The sequence below is a fragment of the Mesocricetus auratus genome, unplaced genomic scaffold (assembly GCF_017639785.1).
Source record: "Mesocricetus auratus isolate SY011 unplaced genomic scaffold, BCM_Maur_2.0 Super-Scaffold_100019, whole genome shotgun sequence".
NCBI classification, from domain to species: domain Eukaryota; kingdom Metazoa; phylum Chordata; class Mammalia; order Rodentia; family Cricetidae; genus Mesocricetus; species Mesocricetus auratus.
In genome coordinates, this window is record NW_024429200.1 from 32,548,361 (window position 1) to 32,567,336 (window position 18,976).

The 18,976-nt window shown below is 46.2% G+C and overlaps 1 protein-coding gene and 1 long non-coding RNA gene across 3 annotated transcripts; both read left to right on the plus strand.

Moving 5' to 3' along the window:
* The first annotated feature begins 256 nt into the window (after positions 1-256).
* On the plus strand, positions 257-11,759 carry LOC121133063. Its single transcript, XR_005869811.1, has 5 exons — positions 257-361; positions 525-676; positions 10,414-10,733; positions 10,896-11,102; positions 11,592-11,759. It is a non-coding gene; the product is annotated as an uncharacterized LOC121133063 (long non-coding RNA).
* A 2,116-nt stretch (positions 11,760-13,875) lies between these two features.
* Positions 13,876-18,126, plus strand: Dlx5 (distal-less homeobox 5). 2 transcript variants are annotated; one of them, XM_021234614.2, is made up of 3 exons: positions 13,876-14,428; positions 16,302-16,404; positions 17,422-17,555. In XM_021234614.2, exons 1-2 carry the CDS (start codon positions 14,074-14,076, stop codon positions 16,385-16,387), a joined length of 441 nt encoding a protein of 146 aa, XP_021090273.1. In that variant the 5' UTR covers positions 13,876-14,073; the 3' UTR covers positions 16,388-16,404; positions 17,422-17,555. The 2 variants fall into 2 exon arrangements, with proteins under 2 accessions (XP_021090273.1, XP_005082984.1); XM_005082927.4 differs by having other exon boundaries at positions 13,886-14,428; positions 16,220-16,404; positions 17,422-18,126.
* The last annotated feature ends 850 nt before the right edge of the window (positions 18,127-18,976 follow it).

The following is an 18,976-nucleotide window of genomic DNA, read 5'->3' on the forward strand; positions in this document are numbered from 1 at the left end:
GGAATTTGTACCAAGCACCTTTTAAAAAAATATGCAAACATTTCTGCCAAGGCTATTAGATAATAAGCATAAGAAGTAAGGGAAATAAAATCAGCCCTTATGAAAAGCTAGATGAAGGCTGGACTGGGTGGTGATTCTGAGGTTCCACCTTTGTGTTCTGAATGTAGAAGTTCTGTCATTGACCTGGCTATGTAACAATGGTGCAGGCTGGGTTTCAGCTCTCATCCCCTTTATCGGGGCAAACATGTGAAGAACCCACACAACCATGAGGTGATAGTCTTGAACTTCACTATACTGATGGATAATAGGCCATATAGCTTAGTCCTTCGGTATCTAGAAAAATCTTTGCACCACCAACTGGGTAAGTTTCTGTCATTCTGTATTAATAGACAGAACTCTTAAAGGATTTGGGGGGTATTTCTTTATTGTTTGATTTTTGCATGTTAGAAGTACACACAAAATCAAGACTTGGCCAAGATCTTTCCAGCTGACTTCTGTTGCCATCTCTCTTTCTCTTCTAAAAGTAACCTGGCTTGGATGTTAAATTTTATTGTCACCCAGCGCATAACGTCGATAAGAAATACTGTGAAAATTTTGTCAAGATGGTCTCTAGATACACATGGGAGAAGTGTGTGTGAATGTAAAGAGGAAGAGGCAAGAAGAAACAGAGGCAGATGTGAGTTATGTCTTCCACCTCTCCTGGGGGTGTTGAAACAGTTCTAGAGACCAGGTGCAGTGATGGTTAACACCAACTCTGAAACTAAGATTTTCCTCTTTTAAATATGTTTTTAATTTTTAATTGACACAGTAATTGTACATATTTGTGGGATACCATGAGACATTTCAATCCATGTATATAATATGCAATTAGCAAATCAGGCTAATTGGCATATCCATCACCTCAGACATGTATCATTTCTTTATATTGAGAAGATTCAAACCCTGCTAGCTATTTTTAAATTCATGGTTAACCATTGTCTATCATAGCTATCCTAGTGTTCTGCACAACATTGGAAATTTTTCCATCATTCCAATTGTACCTTGTACCTTAGCTATTATCTACTCATTTTCAACTTAACTTTTTACTTCGCAAACTTTGGCATCCGTTAATGCGTTATGTTTCCTGTCAGAGCATCTTGCCTCAGGCCTCCCTTGTTCTAACTTTAATACTCCCAAACTCTACATACACAGCCTAATACCAACTGCTTCCTCTTTTATTGCTATTGTTTTTTTGAGTCAGGATCCCTGATTTTTATGGAACTTGCCCAATCTGGCCTCCTTGAACTCACAGAGAGTTCCTGCCTGCCTCTGTCTCCTGTGTGCTAGGACTAAAGTCATAAGTTACCATGCTGGGATCAGTTCAGTTTCCTAACTCAGTGACTGCTAACATCTATTGCTGTCATTCTAGATAAATAAATAGGAAAAAAGAAATAAATAGAATTTACAAAAAGAAAATGACACTTGCCATAAATAGTTATTGCCAGCAATACAGCATCATTGTAACTGTCTAAGAATACACAGAAGAGGAGATAATCAATAGGAATGTTATTCTAGTGTCTGAACTAGATACCTGGGATGTCAGACACTTTTCATGCAATCAACTTACTTGCCATGGATTGATAATTAAGTGTCCTATCCTCTCTTGTCCTCATTATTCTATAGCATGAGATAATGATGGCATTTCTGTGCTGGCTCTTGTAAGCAGCAAACACAAGCAAAATAGTGCATATTAATGTCTAATTGTGATAATTTTTATATTTAAAAAGGAAAGACTATCCTCTCTCTCTCTCTCTCTCTCTCTCGATCTGTGTGTGTGTGTGTGTGTGTGTGTGTGTGTGTGTGTGTGTGTGTGAATCTGAGGCCACCCTAGGCTACATGAAACCTTACTACATACATAATCTCCAACTGTGTATTTCTCAGGACTACCTGTCTCTATCTCTCGATCACCTGGAAAGTGATGAGATGATTTATCACCCATGCGCATAGCAGAGCTGAGCAGACATGTCTTTTAGGAGCAATTGGGCTGCAAAAGCTAGAGCTAAATGTTACACCAGCAGCCCAATGTCTAGCCTCCACAGTCATAGAGAGAGGGTTGCAAGATTGTCAATAGGAAGAAAAGAGATTAGGCAGGCTGAATTAGATAGAAGGCTCACCCAGAGGCAGGAAGCCGTTATTCATAGGCCTAGTGAGAGGTAGTGGGAGATGTCTGCATTGTTCATACCAGTCCTCAAAGGCCACATCCCTTACCAACAGCACTGGCAATGGCAATGCCACCACCGCACTGCCCAAACCCACCAAGAAATGGTGAGGTGGGAGTGTCACTGTGGAATGTGAGGCAGTTCAAGTTAATGAAAGGCAAATACATAAACACTGAATAGCTACTTCTCAAGGCCACTGTGAAAGTAAATGTGAATATCTGCAAAATCTCTGCAGGGGTGGGGGTGGGGGGAGCACTTGAAGTCTGTAGAACCTTCGGAACCCATGCCCAGTGCTCCTCGTAAATCCAGGGGCAGAGACATGGCCCAATCTGTAACAGAAAAAAATTATAGAATAGTATTTGGTGCAAGGTGGGAGACGAATGTCCCAGGAATCATGAAGAAGTGAACCATGATGGGGCTGGGGAGGTGGCTCAGCAATGAAGAACACTTGCTCTTGCTGAGGACTTGGGTTTGGTTCCCAGCACCAGCATGGCAACTCATAACCATCCCTTAACTCTGATTCCAGAAGACGTGACACCCTCTTCTCACTCCAAATGGCACTAGTCACACATGTGGTACACATACTTGCGTTCACGCAAAAACTCACACATTTCAAAATAAACAGGTTTTTAAAGTGATCCACCATCAATATCCACAGCCCAGTTCATTCTGACTTCTTTCAGAGGTGTTCTCCCAAGAACTATCTTTAAAAAAACAGCTGTCTCTTGTTCATCACTTTATTAATTACTCTCACGAGCAGAGAGCTTCATAATTCTGCTTTTTGCTTTTGTGTTTCTCTTCTAATCTCAGTCATTGTTCTTATAAACTGGGAAACTTACGGCCTGACCTGTATCTCAGCTGTATGCATAATTAACAGGAGTAATTCTCTTTAAAATATTTTCATGGTAACAAAGATACTCTCTGATTCATTTACTTTTCTCAGTACTAATAGAGAAATGTCCTAGGGAGTGTGGGATGGCTCAGCAGTTAAGAACACACTGCTCTTGCAGAGGATCTGAATTCCATTCCCAGAACCTATATCAGGAGCTTCCAAGTTAAGCTTCAGGGAACCTGATGCCTCTTCTGGACTCTGAGGGTACTGCATTTGCATGCACAAACCCACAGAGGCACACACATATATGTAAAAATGTTTAAAAAATGGAAAGGCTCAGCTCTCTGTTCCTTCATGTTCCAGAGACAGTCACATCTTCTCCTGCAATACCAGCCTCATTCCTGAGACATGATGGTAAAGGTCAGAGTGAAGGAATTTGACTGGGTACCTGATTACCAGGGCTTCTTTCCTGGCAACATAGAGACTGTTGCCATCAATGACCCCTTCATTAACCTCGGCTACATGGTCCAATATAACTCTACCCATGGCAAGTTCAACAAAACAGTCAAGGCTGAGAAAGGTGAACCTTGTCATCAATGGGAAGACCAACAGCTTCTTCCAGTACTGAGATCCCACCAACATCAAATGGGGGTGATGCTGGTGTTGAGTATGTTGTGGAGTCTACTGATGCTTTCACCACCATGGAGAAAGCCAAGACCCATTGAAGGGTGGGGCCAAAAGGGTCATCATCTCTGCCTCTTGACTGCTGCTGTCCGCATACTTGTGATGGGTGTGAACCATGAGAAGGTGACAACCCACACAAGATTGTCAGCAATGCTGCCTGCACTACCAACTGCTTAACTCTCCTGGCTGAGATCATTCATGATATCTGGTATTGTGGACAACTCATGGCTACAGTCCATGCCATCACTGCCACCCAGAAGACTGTGAATGACCCCTTTGAGATGCTGTGGTATAATGACCCTAGGGTTGCCCACAACATCATCCCTGCATCCATTGGTGCTGCCAGGGCTGTGAGCAAGGTCATCCCAGAGCTGAATGGGCAGCTCATTGGCATAGCCTCCCATTTTCCTAACCCCAGTGTGTAACACGATACCTGGAGAAAGCTACAAAGTACGACAACATCAAGAAGATGGTGAAACAGGCCTCTGAGGTCCTACTAAAAGGCATCCTGGGCTACACTGAGGACCAGGGCAACACCTACTCTCCACCTTTGCTGCTGAGGTTGGCATTGCTCTCAAGGACAACTTTGTAAAGCTCATTTCTTCATGTGACAATGAATATGGCTACAGCAACAGGGTGGTGGAACTCATGGTCTACATGGCTTCCAAAGAGTAAGAAGTCCTGGACCACCTGCTTCAACAAGGACAGGAGAGGAATGAGAGACCCTTAGCTACTGAGCAGCCCCTGTACCAACTCAGCCCCCAACACAGAGCATCTCCCCACAGTTTCCATCCTAGACCCCCAGAAGAAGGGGAAGGGTTTAGGGAGCACTACTCTCTTGAATACTGTCAATAAAGTTTACAACACACACACACACACCACAATTAAAGGCCCACAGGGGGGGGGGTGCATTCCTTTAATCATAGCACTTCAGAGATAGAGGCAAGTGGATCTCTGAGTTCAAGGCCAGCCTGGTTTACAGAATTCCAGGACAGCCAGGGCTATGTGAAGTAAATTTAAACTCCCTTCCCTCTCTCCAGGTTAACTGACAGCCGTCTGGCTCAGTTGCTCATAATATGATTCAGAGCAAAGATGTCTGAAATTCTTAAATGACAAGGAAGGTGGGGGGGACACCATTACAATAGTAAACTCCAAAGCACTCAAATAACAAAGAAGGTAATGGGAAATTACAGGGAAAATAACCAACTCAGTAACATATCCTATTCTTCCAAATGTGAACACAGCTATCCTAGCTCATGTCTGTCATTTGCTTATTTGGCTTGTTCATCTACATATACCTTCACATTTTCCCATAAGGTTTAGTGTGATGTCTACATATATTCTGTTGCTATCTGAAATTCAGAAGTTTCATAAGTACCTTCCTATCCGTGGCTCCAAGAATTCCTAAAAATTGTAAGAAAAAAATTCCAGACATCTTTAAATCCCATTTTGAACTAAAGTGTGTACAACATAGTAACTTACCTACTTGAAAATCTACAGCAGCAACTACATGCTCCTCAATTTTCTTGGTAGTTTATAGAAATGCACAAGCCCATGGGGTACATGTAATTAATTATACATCAAAACTTAAGAATCATTGTGAACTGATAAATTGACATGAATGTATATATTTACAAATGTTTTGCTGCAAGTAAGACCAGAGACCCCACTCTCCTCACACTGTGGCATGGAAATTATTCAAGATTTAATGTTGAAAAAGTGAATTTGGAATAACTGCCTCCCATGACTAGATGATCATTTCTCTGTCTGCTAAGGATTGGTTTTAACTGTGTCCAGCCTCCATGTCAGCTCAACATCATTATATAAAATTGCATAATATTTGCACATAACCTATCTATACCCTTTCTAGGCCCCTGTTAGTCTTCAGACATCTGTACTGGCCTGCCCTTGGGGTTCTGAAAGGATACACCCTCAGCTGAAGCCACTAAGAGAACCACCTGTGCACATTCACTACATTCCGTTTTCAAAGGGCCCTGTCCGCCTCCTATCTCTCTCTCTTTCCCTCTCCCCTCCCTCCCTCCCTCACTCCCTCCCTCCCTCACTCCCTCCCTCCCTCTACCCCCTCACTTTCTCCTTCATTCCTACCACTCTTTCGCCAGGGACTGGTCTCTGGCCCCTGTCTGCCCCTTTTTCTGCCCCTTCTCTCTCCTCTTCCAATAAGCCTCCTATGTGAGTCCTGTTGTATGGCGTAATTTCTCTTTGGGGCATTTTTAAAATTACAACAGTCCCTCTGACTAACGCAGTGTGCATGCTATATATCCATAGAATAACGACAAGAATACGCCTTAGATCTTCATCACACGCACTTTCTCTTCAGAAATACATTTGGTGGAAGGTTCATTGACTCTAAGGATGTAAGATCTGCAAACACAGAGTCGACTCACTAAGTCAAGTGCTACTAGAAGATTCTGGCAGCAAGGAACCCATCCTTCCTGCTCACGGCTTTAACAAGAGGCTCCACCGCGGCGTCAGCTGCACTGCACTGGGGAAAGCGATTGACTTTTCTTCTCTGTTGCTGTCATTTTCTTCTGCAGGAACACAGAGGGTTGTGAGTCCAGGTGGGCACTGTGCCTTCTCCTGATTATGCTGTGCCACACAGCAGGGGAACCTCTTATCTCAGGCTGGGGTTGCCTGTTTAAGATTATTTTTTCTTTATAAAAGGTATAAGGCGATAAACACAGCTGTAGAAAAAGGTTTTGTGTTTTCTTTCTGTTTGTTTTAGTCTATTAAAAATGATATAATTAAGTGCAATAAAGTTCCATAAAATTACAGCATCTGCCTTTGTGCCCTTCCTTGCTCTGCAAGTTTTACCTGGCTCACAGTATTTGAATACTCTGAGTGCATCTGACTTCATAAAGTTCCCCACATCTTCACATGGTGCGTGCGTGCACGTGTGTGTGTGTGTGTGAGTGTGTGTGTATGTGTGTGTGTTATGACATACATGTGTTTGTATGTGAGTGTGTACATGTGAAGCCAAAGGTTAATACTTGGTGTCTGCTTTATTTACCTTTTCACCTTTGTTTTTGTTTTTGTTGTTTCGTTTTGGATAGAATCTCTAAGTGAACCTGGAACTTGCCATTTGACTATATTAGTTAGCCAAGGAGCCCTTGGGATCTCCCTGTTTCTGCCTCCCCAGCACTGGGGTCATAGGCTCATGATGCCATCTCGGCCTTTAAGTGAGTACTCATTAAGTGATTTCTCATTCATGCCCGGAGCACATTAACAAGCCAATTACCTTTTAAGATTCTAAATTACTCTTAGAATGGGTATGCTGCTACAGTGTTGCTGCATTCCCATCCAACAGTTCCTATCTCCTCAACTGTACTGGGGCATTTGTTTATTTTTTGTTTTTCAAGACAGGGTTTCTCTGTAGCTTTGAAGCCTATTCTGAAACTAGCTCTGTAGACTCACACAGAGATCCGCCTGCCTGTGCCTATGAAGGGCTAGGATTAAAGGCATGAATCACCACCATCAGGCTACAAGGGGCATTTTTTTAAATCATTTTTTATTTTATTCTTTTTGTTTTTCACATCATGCCTTCTGATCCCCCCCACCCCTGCCACCAACCAAAAAATAAATAAACAAAAAAAATTTTAAAAGAAAAAAAGGGAAGGAGAAAAAATCTTACCATGGAAGCTGTAGTGTGGCATAATGAGTCACACAGTAATCTCCTTTATCCAGACATTTTTACATGCAGGGGTTTATCACAAAGAATCATCGGTCTGGTTCAAGGCCCCTGGTCTCTGTTACATCATCGATGCTGGGCTGTCGCTGGGACTCTTCCTGGACATCCTGTTGCTGGCCTGTGTTGTGGAGATCCTGCAGCCTTGGGTCCACGGGACTGACAACCCCACCCCACCCCATGATCCAGCAGATAGGGTGGAAGTTGGGGTGGGCCAACCTTGGCTCTGGGCCTGGGTAGTTAAAAGGTTGGTCAGCCTGCCCCCCCCCCCCGTCTTTGCCCCCAGGGTGAGCTCTCCAGCATTGCCTTGGCTAGTTGACCCTTGCAGTGGTGAACAAGGGGCCGGGCCAGTCCTCCAGTTTCTAGTACGCAGAATCATTTCTCCCACACCCACACCTACAACCCTACTGTGTTGCCCAGTCCGGGTGTAAGGGCCATTCTCTTGAGTGCTGCTGCTGATGAGGGGCAGGGACAGCTCGCCCCCTCTTATGATCTCAGGGCCACCTCTTGTATCTGCCTCAGGTGTTGATGGAGGGAGTGGCATCTCAAGCCTGCCTGGGCTGCCACAAGACAGATGAGTAGTGGGGACAGTTCTCACAAGCTCGTGCTCACCCACCCCTCTGCCAACAGAGTTAACTCTAGTGTGCTGCACAGGCCAGGTGCAGAGCCTGCTCTCCCGGGTGTTACAAGGGGCATTTAAATGGGAATATTTGTGTACACTTAAGAAGAATAAATGTTATATAAATAGTATCACAGTAAAACTTTCTTTTTTATTTTATATTTAAATTAGAAACAAGCTTGTTTCGCATGTCAGTCCCAGCTCCCTCTCCCTCCCCTCCTTGCCCAACCCCCCCACCAGCCCCACCCAACCCCCACTCTGTTCCCCAGGGAGGGTGAGGCCCTCCATGGGGCATCTGCAGAATCTTTCATTTCGTTCAGGCCAGGGCCTAGGCCCTCCCCCAAGTGTCCAGGCTGAGAAAGCATCCCTCATATTGGGATGGGCACACAAAGTCCATTTGTATGCCAGGGATAAATACTGATCTACCCCAAGCCCCATAGATTGCCTAGGCCTCCTCACTGACACCCATATTCAGGGAGTCTGGATCAGTTCCATGCTGGTCTCTCAGCCATCAGTCTGGGGTTCAAGATCTCCCCTTGTTCAGCTCAGCACACCCAAACTTTTAGAAGATCATCTGAGCGCAGGATGAAGAATGTGCCTCAATGTGTATTTGCAAAGACACATAATAATGGAAAGCCATTTACTTCCTGCTTAGATAAACTTGAAGTGCTTTCAGCTGTGCTGTGAGATTCATCTCATATAGAATACACTCGAGAGGACACTTGATGTGTGTTCCTAAATAGTTATGTTTAAGCTAAATGAATAAACACACTTTCATGTCTTAATTATAAAAACAAAATATGTATAACTCTATGATACACACTATCATTTGAAATAAGCAGAAACTCTTATTAGGTTAGAATTGAGTGGAAAATAGTTTTTGCCTCTGGGTAGTTTTTGTTCCGAATATCTATATAATTACCTAATATTGAGCCCTTGAGGTTATTTTGCTGGAGATGATCTCTAACTCCAGACATATTTTTTAAGCAAAGGTAAGGGGTGTTGAAATTGTGCACGCGAGGAATTTTTCCTTTTGTTTTCCTAGTGCCTCCTCCCTTCTTTTCTTCTCATATCCCTCCCAGCGTGAGTTCATGTCAGTTCATATAGGCTTCTAAACACGTTGACTTGGGCTACACAGATAGCAAAACCTTTGATCCTAGATGGGGAGCTAAATAGTCTTGCAAACTCAGAAGAAGATCTGTTTCTGAATGTCATTTTTGACTAGGGCAGGTGACCCAGCCCATTCACTTGTGTTACCAAAGCCAATGATCAGACACTTGTAACGTGCTGAAAAGCCCTTTCTGTGTGTGCAGTCACTGCTCACATCTTACCTTACCAATACATGGGACAGTTTTCCATGCAGCCATCATACATATTTTAGAGTTATTGCTTTAATGACTTACTAGGTTATTAAACAATCATAGTGCTCTATTTCAAAATAAAATTAGTGGTATTGAAAATAGAATAGTTACTCAGATCTACTTTTGCAGAACATGACTTAAACATTCTCGTGTTTGAGATCTGTGGAATAAAAAACAAAAATAAAAATAAAAGCCTCAATTTGGCATGGTAGGTCATGCCTTTAATCCTGGCTCTTGGAAGGCAGAGGCAGGTGGATCTCTAAGTTTGAGGCCAGCCTGATCTACAGGGTGAGTTCCAGGACAGCCAAGGCTACACAGAGGAACCCTGCCTTGAAAGAATGAACAAAAATGTCCTCAATGAATCATGATCTGTAATGACATGACAGAGAACTTCCCTGCTAGCAAAGAAAAAGCAATGGGTGAAACACTGCAAATAAGTATCAGCCAAAGAACCAGACTTTTAAAGACAGACATGCCCCCAGTATATATTTGAGACCAAGACAGACTTGCTTATATCAAGTGTGCATACATAACACCAAAATATATTATGCAGTCCTTTGCTTGAATTGTGTGCATCTGAATGCTGTGTAAACACAAAACTTTAGATATTTTATGTGCATTGAAATGAGTCTGACACCCAAAATAAGGGGTGCTTTATCCCCGTTTAAAGATATTTCCAGATGGGGCATAAAGGGAAAAAGAGTTAATGTTGGTATTAAATTTTTCTTACCTTTATTTATTATTAAGTTCATCTGACCTTTATTTGTTATTGAGTTTATCTGACCTTTATTTACTATGGGGGTTACTTTAGCTCAGCTGGTAGAGTGGGCAAACAGAAGCCCTGAGTTAGATCACTGGCTCCACACCATCTTTCACTATATAGCAAGTTCGAGACCAGCCAGGAATATATGAGATCTAAATAAGTGAATAAATAAAATGGCACACCCTCACACACCCTTTCCATAACACATTTACTGTGCAGACTCAGAGTGACACACCATTCTTCTCTTTTCTAGAACAGTGAAGGACCAGAAGCCTGCCTGGCCCCTCATTTGGATGAAAAGGGGGAGTGTTTCCTCAGATTGTGTAAGAAAGAGCGTGGCTCTCGGTGTCTTCCAATCACCCCTGCTGTGAAGATAACTGTCAGTATGATATCAACACATGAGAACTGAAAGACAGAGATTTCCCCCACCCCTTCCTGCCCAAAACAACAACAACAAAGGTAATACATTGAAATGAAAGAAGAAAAGCTGAATCTGTAGGAACGAAAGGAAAGGAAAGAATACGGTCTGGAGAAAGGGGTTTATTGGAAATTGAGACAAAGCGGGACCACCAGGTAAGTGGGCCTTTTAGGACCAGCCTGGCAAGATTTTGAGCTGGGAAAGTTTCCTGTCGGCATGCTGTTCCAGGAGGACACTGGGTGGCGCTCGTGGTAAAGGCTTGTACTTCTTTAGGGTCTACCCCACCAACGCCACCACATATCCTTTGCAAATTTCAGCTACCCAAAGATGAAATTATATGCTCCCTACATGTCTCAGGGAGAGCGTGTTGCTGGAGGAGTTTGGTGCCTTGGAACTGTTTCTATGAGGTCGGGTCAGTTGAGATTTGAGAAGCAATAGTGTCCCACCACTGGCCTTAGGACAACACTTGAGGCCTCGGTGTCAGAACTGCCTCCCCAACACCAGCAAAAATTCTGACCCCGGAGGTGAGTATCGTTTGGAGTATGTGTCCAACGTGCTGATCAGACTCACCGATGGGGCTGGTAGCTCACAGACCACAAGAGTGTATTAGTGAAATGAAATGGGACTATATATTGTGAGCAGACTCCAAGCTGTCTACAGTGACCCTCTCTGGGCTGCATTTAAGAAATGGTAAGAGAACAGAGCTCAACTCAGAAAAGCAGCCAAGAAAGTTGAGACCGGTGAATTTCAAAGAGGCACCAAAATTTGGTGATTTCACCCTGAATTGGACTTGATACAGGGGACTCGCATCTGCATAAAAGCCAATGTTTCAGCACTCTGGGTAAAGACTAAAGACATTGCATCCTTTTCTCACCCCCCACTCTTTTTTGAAGTTCATAAAAAAACGTGTGTATGTGTGTGTGTGTGTGTGTGTCCACTGAAAAGAGGAGGTAGTAAGTGAATTGTAGCGATATCTAGAATTATCTTACCACTCTAACCTTGCCTTCAACCAGATTCTGAAGTATGTCTGCAGTTTCCAGTACCAGTCTCATGGGATGTTGCCTTCTCAGGAAGCTGTGAGAGTCCTGATAGACTCATCCTGTTGATGAAGACCATCCTGACCTTATTTTCCTCCTGGGTATTGCATTTAAATCCCAATTAAACAGAATTTTGGGCAGTAGAGGGACCACCCATCTCTCTGTGTACCATTTTTATTTACCTGTAAACACTTGACCAGCCCAAGGCATTGATTTGGAAGAGAGATTTGTACAATTAGGCTCCCTGTGTCTAAGGCAACTCCACGGGCTAGGTGAGCATCTCCATAGCAGGCCAAGATCACACCCAACAAGGTCAGCAGTGTCTTTGTCTCCTTGAAGACACTCACAGCCTAAATCTAGAACCTGGGCAATGGCATAAAAATCAACTGCATGGGATCAGGACCAAGGGACAGTGGACATTTGTTGAGCACCCCCCCCCAGCCCCATCTGTATTAGAAGGGTAATCCAGGTACACCAAGACTGCAAACTCAAAATGTAGGAAAGGGAGGCCCTGCTGAATGCTAGTTCCCTCGAGCTCAGAAAAGCTGAAATTGTCCAGTCAAGGAAAGCAACAGTAGCTGTGGTTTTTATGGGGCCCAGGAGGGTATGGCTGGGAGTTCATGCTTATGTTGCTGCTTCCAATGGGAACTCCAGATTCCAGAGAGGGACCGCCATCCCTCTTCCAGTTCTCTGACACAGGGTTTAAGGCCCCTGGTAGCTCTGTAGCCAAAATAAGGCTAAAGTAGCATTAGCAAAACTCAGGCAGACTTTTCCTCCTTCCACTGGCAGAAGAGTATGAGGAGCCAGAAGATCCCACCCTGAATATTCAATGGCACCCCCAGGTTCCTGGTCATGGAGCCCCCAAGAATAAGACAAAAGGAAGCCCAGAACAGGATACAACTCACGGAGTTACATTTTTGAGGGGAGTGGAAACAGAGCACAAGTGAGGATTATGATCATCATTCCTAAACCCCCACTCAGTCATAAGGAGAGTAAAAGCACATGGTGACAAAATAAACTTCTTTTGGTGGCCTGTGTCAAATGTATGAGCCCTGTCTCCATATATGTATGTGTGTATGTATGTATGTATGTATGTATGTATGTATGTATGTATGGAACTAAGATGCTCACTAGGCAAGAAATAAAGGGGGAATGTACAGGAACACAAACTAGGCAATTGAAAAGGACATGGAGTGTGTATAGGCAATGGAACCAATCCAGGGTCATCAGTGGACATAATCCCACCTCGTAAGAGGACTTTCTTCCCTGTCTACTTTCTGGTCTTCACATTGCCATTTGGTCTGGAGAATCTATAGGTCACATACCTGAATCAATTCACTTTTGTAATAATCAGACTACTGAACTGAGACACAGTCAGTTTTAGAAGCTTCCAAACAGATGAGACTATTGAACAAAAACAGGGCTGCTCAGCTTTTCTGGAAAGCAAGCTAGGAGAGGTTAGGCAACGACCAGCTACTCAGGAATAAGACACTGGTTTTTAAGTCCCTGCAAAGACTTCAGTTGCAGGAGCTCTACCACGGACAGCTAAATGGACATCTCTATGGAGTCCTGAGAAATATTCTTCTTCAGAAGTCAATCTGTTTTCCAATTTACAAATTTGCAACACAGGTTAGTTACAACTTGCTTCCCAATATCCCACTAAAACATTTATTCCCACCTTCCTCTGACACTCCTCTTTCTCCTTGACTCCCAGTCCCATATCAGTGTTCAGCTGTACAGTCTCCTTTGGTGGAAGAGGAGAGGACACGTAGGTGTGGAGCAAGAAAAGAGCATCATGGACCTCAGCATCTAAACGTATTCTTTTGAAACTGCTGTTGGAACACAAGGTCTGTTTTTAAAAAGCACAGAGTTGGGTCCTGGGGCTTCTTGGGTTGTCTGTGCTATTCACTAAAAACAGATCGACTGAGACCCTCCCTCCCCCAACAGGCAACAACGTGTATAGTTCCTCCTTTCTCCTCTCTCTCTCTCTCTCTCTCTCTCTCTCTCTCTCTCTCTCTCTCTCTCTCTCTCTCTCTCTCTCTGTCTCTCTCTCTCTCTCACACACACACGCACACACACACACGCACACACACAATCCCAGTACTACCACCCCCCTTCTCTTTTTTTAAGCAATGCTTTGTTGTGCTAAAACTAGTTGGACGAGTTAGGGTGTTGCTCTGCTCCCGAGGCCCTGGCCAATGGAACCCGATCCACCCCGCTGTGCGTAAGCGCGCAATTAAGGATTTAACCAAGGCTGTGCTGCGCCTCAGCCAGCAGTCAGCCTGCGGGAGACAGAGCCTCCACGACTCCCAGCCTCCTCCTCCCTGCCGCCGCCTCCTCCTCTTCCTCCTCCTCCTCCCTCGCTCTCACAGCCATGTCTGCTTAGACCAGAGCAGCTCCAAGCCAATTCAGGCAGCAGCGGCCGCCGCAGCAGAAGGACAGCCACCGCCCGGGAGCTATGACAGGAGTGTTTGACAGAAGAGTTCCCAGCATCCGATCCGGCGACTTTCAAGCTCCGTTCCCGACTTCTGCCGCCATGCACCATCCGTCTCAGGAATCGCCAACTTTGCCCGAGTCGTCGGCCACCGATTCTGACTACTACAGTCCCGCGGGGGCCGCCCCGCACGGCTACTGCTCTCCTACCTCTGCTTCCTACGGCAAAGCGCTCAACCCCTACCAGTACCAGTACCACGGCGTGAACGGCTCCGCAGCCGGCTACCCGGCCAAGGCTTACGCCGACTACAGCTACGCCAGCCCCTACCACCAGTACGGCGGCGCCTACAACCGCGTCCCGAGTGCCACCAGCCAGCCAGGTAGGCGAGCGGGGGCGGGAGGCAGGTACCCAGGGCATCGTCACCCGGCAGGCGTGAGGTGGGGTGGTAGATGAGGGCTACGCTGTCCGCATCACTAGAAGGCACGCTCCGCAGAGGGGAGTGGGAGCCCAGCACCACAAACAGGAGAGCATTTCACTAGGCAATTTGGGGGTTTTCAGTGGAGGAACCTTGGGAAGGTTTAGTCGAGTGTTTTTCCCTCCCGCGCCCCTCGGGGGTCCCTTCTTAACTGGATTCCTAACTTGCCTAGCCAGAAAGTCAGCTAGGCTGGAAAGAGACTAGGGGGTGGCGCGCAGGGGGGGGGTCAAGCAGCCCCAGTGGTGTTTGCGTAATAAAAGGAAAGTTAGTTGGAATTCTGGGTGAGCTTGCTGAGTTGGTGAGATCTAGTCTGGATTAGCCTGAGAAGCGCCCCGAGGCCTCGCAGCGCGGGTGCCGGCAGCGCACCGGGTGGCCTGAGGGCCTGAGGGCTGCAGCCTGACAGAGAAGAGCGAGCAGGGAACTTTGCGGTTTATCCAAGGCATTTGCAAACACAAAAAAAGCCATTTAAAATAACGGAGGGTTGCTGAGAGGTCACGTTGTTAGAGGGATTTCTCTCCCCACCCCCCTACCCCCACCTTAGGTGCCTAGAATTTGTCTGCCTCCTCCTTCCTCGCCATCTCCTTTTTTTTTCCGTCCACCTTGAAACTTCCTCAGAGAGAGAGAGAGAGGGGAGTTACAGTGGGGTAGTGAGCTTGGGCGGTAAATGAGAGGCGTGAAGTCTCGGTGGAGAAGTTTAACTGGTCGATTTTGATCTCTGCTCACCAACACATTAATAACCCTGCTAATATTAGCTTCCCCTGCTCCAGCAGAGTGGAGACCACAGTCCTCATCCTCCACCCTTCCTCTGGCAGCAGCCTCACACACACAAGCTCTCCCACTCCTTCTTGGGGGCGGGTGGGGGGGGCGGGATGGGGCCATGTGGCCGAGAGCCGCCAGCACTGTGCATTTATTAACAGTGAGAATTCTTCCCGACTCTCTCCCCTTTAGTACGAAAATATCTTCCCGACAGATTCCTTTTCAATGTATCTGATTGAACTTTGAGTCTATCCCTCTCGCTGTCTCTGTACTAGTGCATAAGGGGGAGATTTTCTTTTTTTGGTCAAGAACATATTAAGTCTATTTGTAAAAGAAACCAGACACATCTGTGCCCTCGCAGATCTGCAGTGAGATTATGGGGGCTGCATAATCGGCTCTCTGTCTGCCGCGGCCCCGACCGACCGCTTGCCTCTGTAGTGAAGGAACATAGTTTGCTTGTCGGTCTTTGAACTTTGGAGACCTTGGCCAGCTTCTTCCCTGACCAAGCGTCTAGCCTCTGCGGGCGCCCGAACAGACGCCAACAGAAGCGGGGTCATGGCCCAGGGCCTCCTCACTTGACGCCCTGGGAAAGGAGTGGGTATTCAGGTTCCAGAAACGCCAGGGAGCCCAGGGTGAATCCGGGGGTGGGGGTGGGGGTGTCTGAGAGAAGTAAGCATAGCTCAAACGAAGAAGCAGCTGATTGTGTACAGGGTGCCTCATAGCACGCAGTAGTCATTAATTGGGGGACTCTCCGGCTCTTCTATGTGTGATTTGAAGGGACGAGTTTCACTGAGGTTCGAAAAGTCAGGAAGGTGATATTGGGAAAGAGAGCAGAGACTACATTCTTAGAAGTAAACAAAACCTCAGCGGGTTGAGGGCCTGTGCAAAAGAGCCATTGTCTGCCCAGGAGCTCTAACCTAGTCTGTTTTGATTATTTAGAGAAAGAAGTGGCGGAGCCAGAGGTGAGGATGGTGAATGGTAAACCAAAGAAAGTTCGTAAACCCAGGACTATTTATTCCAGCTTTCAGCTGGCCGCATTACAGAGAAGGTTTCAGAAGACTCAGTACCTCGCCCTGCCAGAACGCGCCGAGTTGGCTGCCTCTCTAGGACTGACGCAAACACAGGTAAATCCGGCCGCCGCCGGGTACCGGCCCCGCCTGGCCTGCAAGCCGGGCTGGGCCGCGTGGTTCGGTCCCGTCTGGCTGGAGCCGAGTCTCTAGACACTTACACATAGAAATACACTAGCCCTTGCATCCCACCCTCCTTGAGCCAGGCCTGCTGCTAAGGACACGTGGCGGTGGGCGCGGGATTCGTCGTTTGTCCCGAGTTGCCCGTCTCTTTTAGCCACCCAGGTCTGGAGACCAGTGTTCCAGAGAGAAAACAAGGGGAGGGGTATTTGTGGGGGAAATTTCTCTCGCACGCGCGCGTTCTAAAGAAATATTTGAGAAGCTTCCAGGCATAGTGGCCTGGCGGTTGTCTCCGGCCACGCAAAGGCCTGGATCCTAAGGTCCCGGTCGTGTCCTATTCTTGAGGCAGCTGGAAGCCCGCAGCAGCCTGAGGGTCGCGAGGTGGGGGGCGCTGTTGTACGGGGAAACCTTCCTAGATTGCCCCCCTTTTCCCCTCCCACTCCAACCGTCTGGGGCCTAGAATAAAGAATGTTCAAGTCGCCGCCCAGAGCTTCAGGAAGAGTCTGGCCTCCCAGTGCCGAGGGGAGTGAAGGGAGTAGGGCAGGAGGTTGGGAAATCGCTATTTTCCCTCGGCACACTGCGCCTTCAGTCTAGCCCACACCCCTTAGCCCCTGGAGCCCTAGCCTTCGAGTAGGAAAGGGTGGCTTCCTCGGTGCTCTGGTGCACAGGCCCAAGGAGCACTCAGGTCCAGAGAGAATAGAAGACAAAGCCTTGGGGTCGCACCCTAGCTTAAGCCTGGTGCTGCCGGAGATGGCCAGGGCCCCCTCTGTGAACCGGATTCTTTTGCACAGGCTGAGGCTGTCGCATCGTGGCGATAGGTGGAGAGCTGCTGGGAGATACCGAGACTGGCTAGTCTAGGGACCGAAAGTGCGAGCGCCTTCATTCACTGCCCAGGGAAAGGCGCGGGCAACCTCTGAGTGTCCCGGTAACATGTGCCTTTGTTCCCCCACCCAGGTGAAAATCTGGTTTCAGAACAAAAGATCCAAGATCAAGAAGATCATGAAAAACGGGGAGATGCCCCCGGAGCACAGTCCCAGCTCCAGCGACCCTATGGCGTGTAACTCGCCACAGTCACCAGCGGTGTGGGAGCCCCAGGGCTCATCCCGCTCTCTCAGCCACCACCCTCATGCCCACCCTCCGACCTCCAACCAGTCCCCCGCTTCCAGCTACCTGGAGAACTCGGCTTCCTGGTACCCAAGCGCAGCCAGCTCAATCAATTCCCACCTGCCGCCGCCGCCGGGCTCCTTGCAGCACCCGCTGGCCCTGGCCTCCGGGACGCTCTATTAAATGGGCTGCTTGCTCTCTCTGTCTTGCTCAGTTTTGGGACTACAGTGTTTCGCTGTTTTAGAAATCAGAAAGGAAGGAATTCATACGGGGATGTTTGGAAAATGGAAACAACAACAACAACAAAAAATTCATGTGTAAAGCTTTTTTTTTGCATGTAAGTTATTGCATTTCAAAGGACCCCCTCCCCCTTTTTTACGAAAAAAAAACCTTTTTTTTTTGCGCAACTGTGGACACTATCAATGGTGCCTTGAAATCTATGACCTCAACTTTTCAAAAGACTTTTTTCAATGTTATCTTAACCTTGTAAATAAGTGTAGATAGAGGAATTAAACTGTATATTCTGGATAAATAAAATTATTTCGACCATGAAAATTGCTCCTCTTTGGCCCCTTGATAACCGGCTAGTGAAGTCCTATGCAGGCGATTAAGGACAAAGTTTTCAGAAATCCAACAATGCAAATCAGAAGTCAGGAGCTGCATGGGCCAGAAATGTGTTTGTGTTGGCCACTGCGTTCTACGTATCTGTCTGCACATGTGGTCTGTTTATAGTACTGTCATGTTTAGGGTGTTTTGGGCATTTTTTTCCTAACCACAAAACCATTTGAATGATATTAAACATAACTCCAATTGTTTCAGACAGAAAGGAATATTGAAATCTAAATACATTTCTACTACCCATGTATGTGAATAAGAAGGCAACAGAAATCCCTTAACAACCTGGAATTCTAAGTTCAAACTGAATTTGGTGGGGAACCCCTCCCCCATCAACACATACGTGTTGCAATTAGACAAACTACAATCCTTTTGAAGAAGAGCATCCCAAGATAAGAAAGGGAAAGAAAAGGAAATTTGCTCTCATCCCTATGATATTTTTCAAAAATCTGCAATGTTGGGACATGGCAAGTGCTAGCTTATGCCTTGGAGTTCTAATGTGCATTTATGACTGTAAATGTGATCAGTTTCTTTCAGACAAGAAAACGCCATAGGGATGGAGAACAATGGTGAGCCTAAAGCCCTAAGCCAAACAAGGGTAGGGAGCATTCCTTGTCCTTAAAAAAATGAAGAGGGAACTGGGGGCGGAGAGACAATTGAGGCCCTATATTGATTTCATTTCATGTGAGATAATGTTCTTAATATAATTGTCTTTCACTATCAGCTGGGTTTTTTTTTTCTTTTGTGGCTCTTTCAGGAGGAGCTCCTGCTCTGCTTTTACATAAAACAG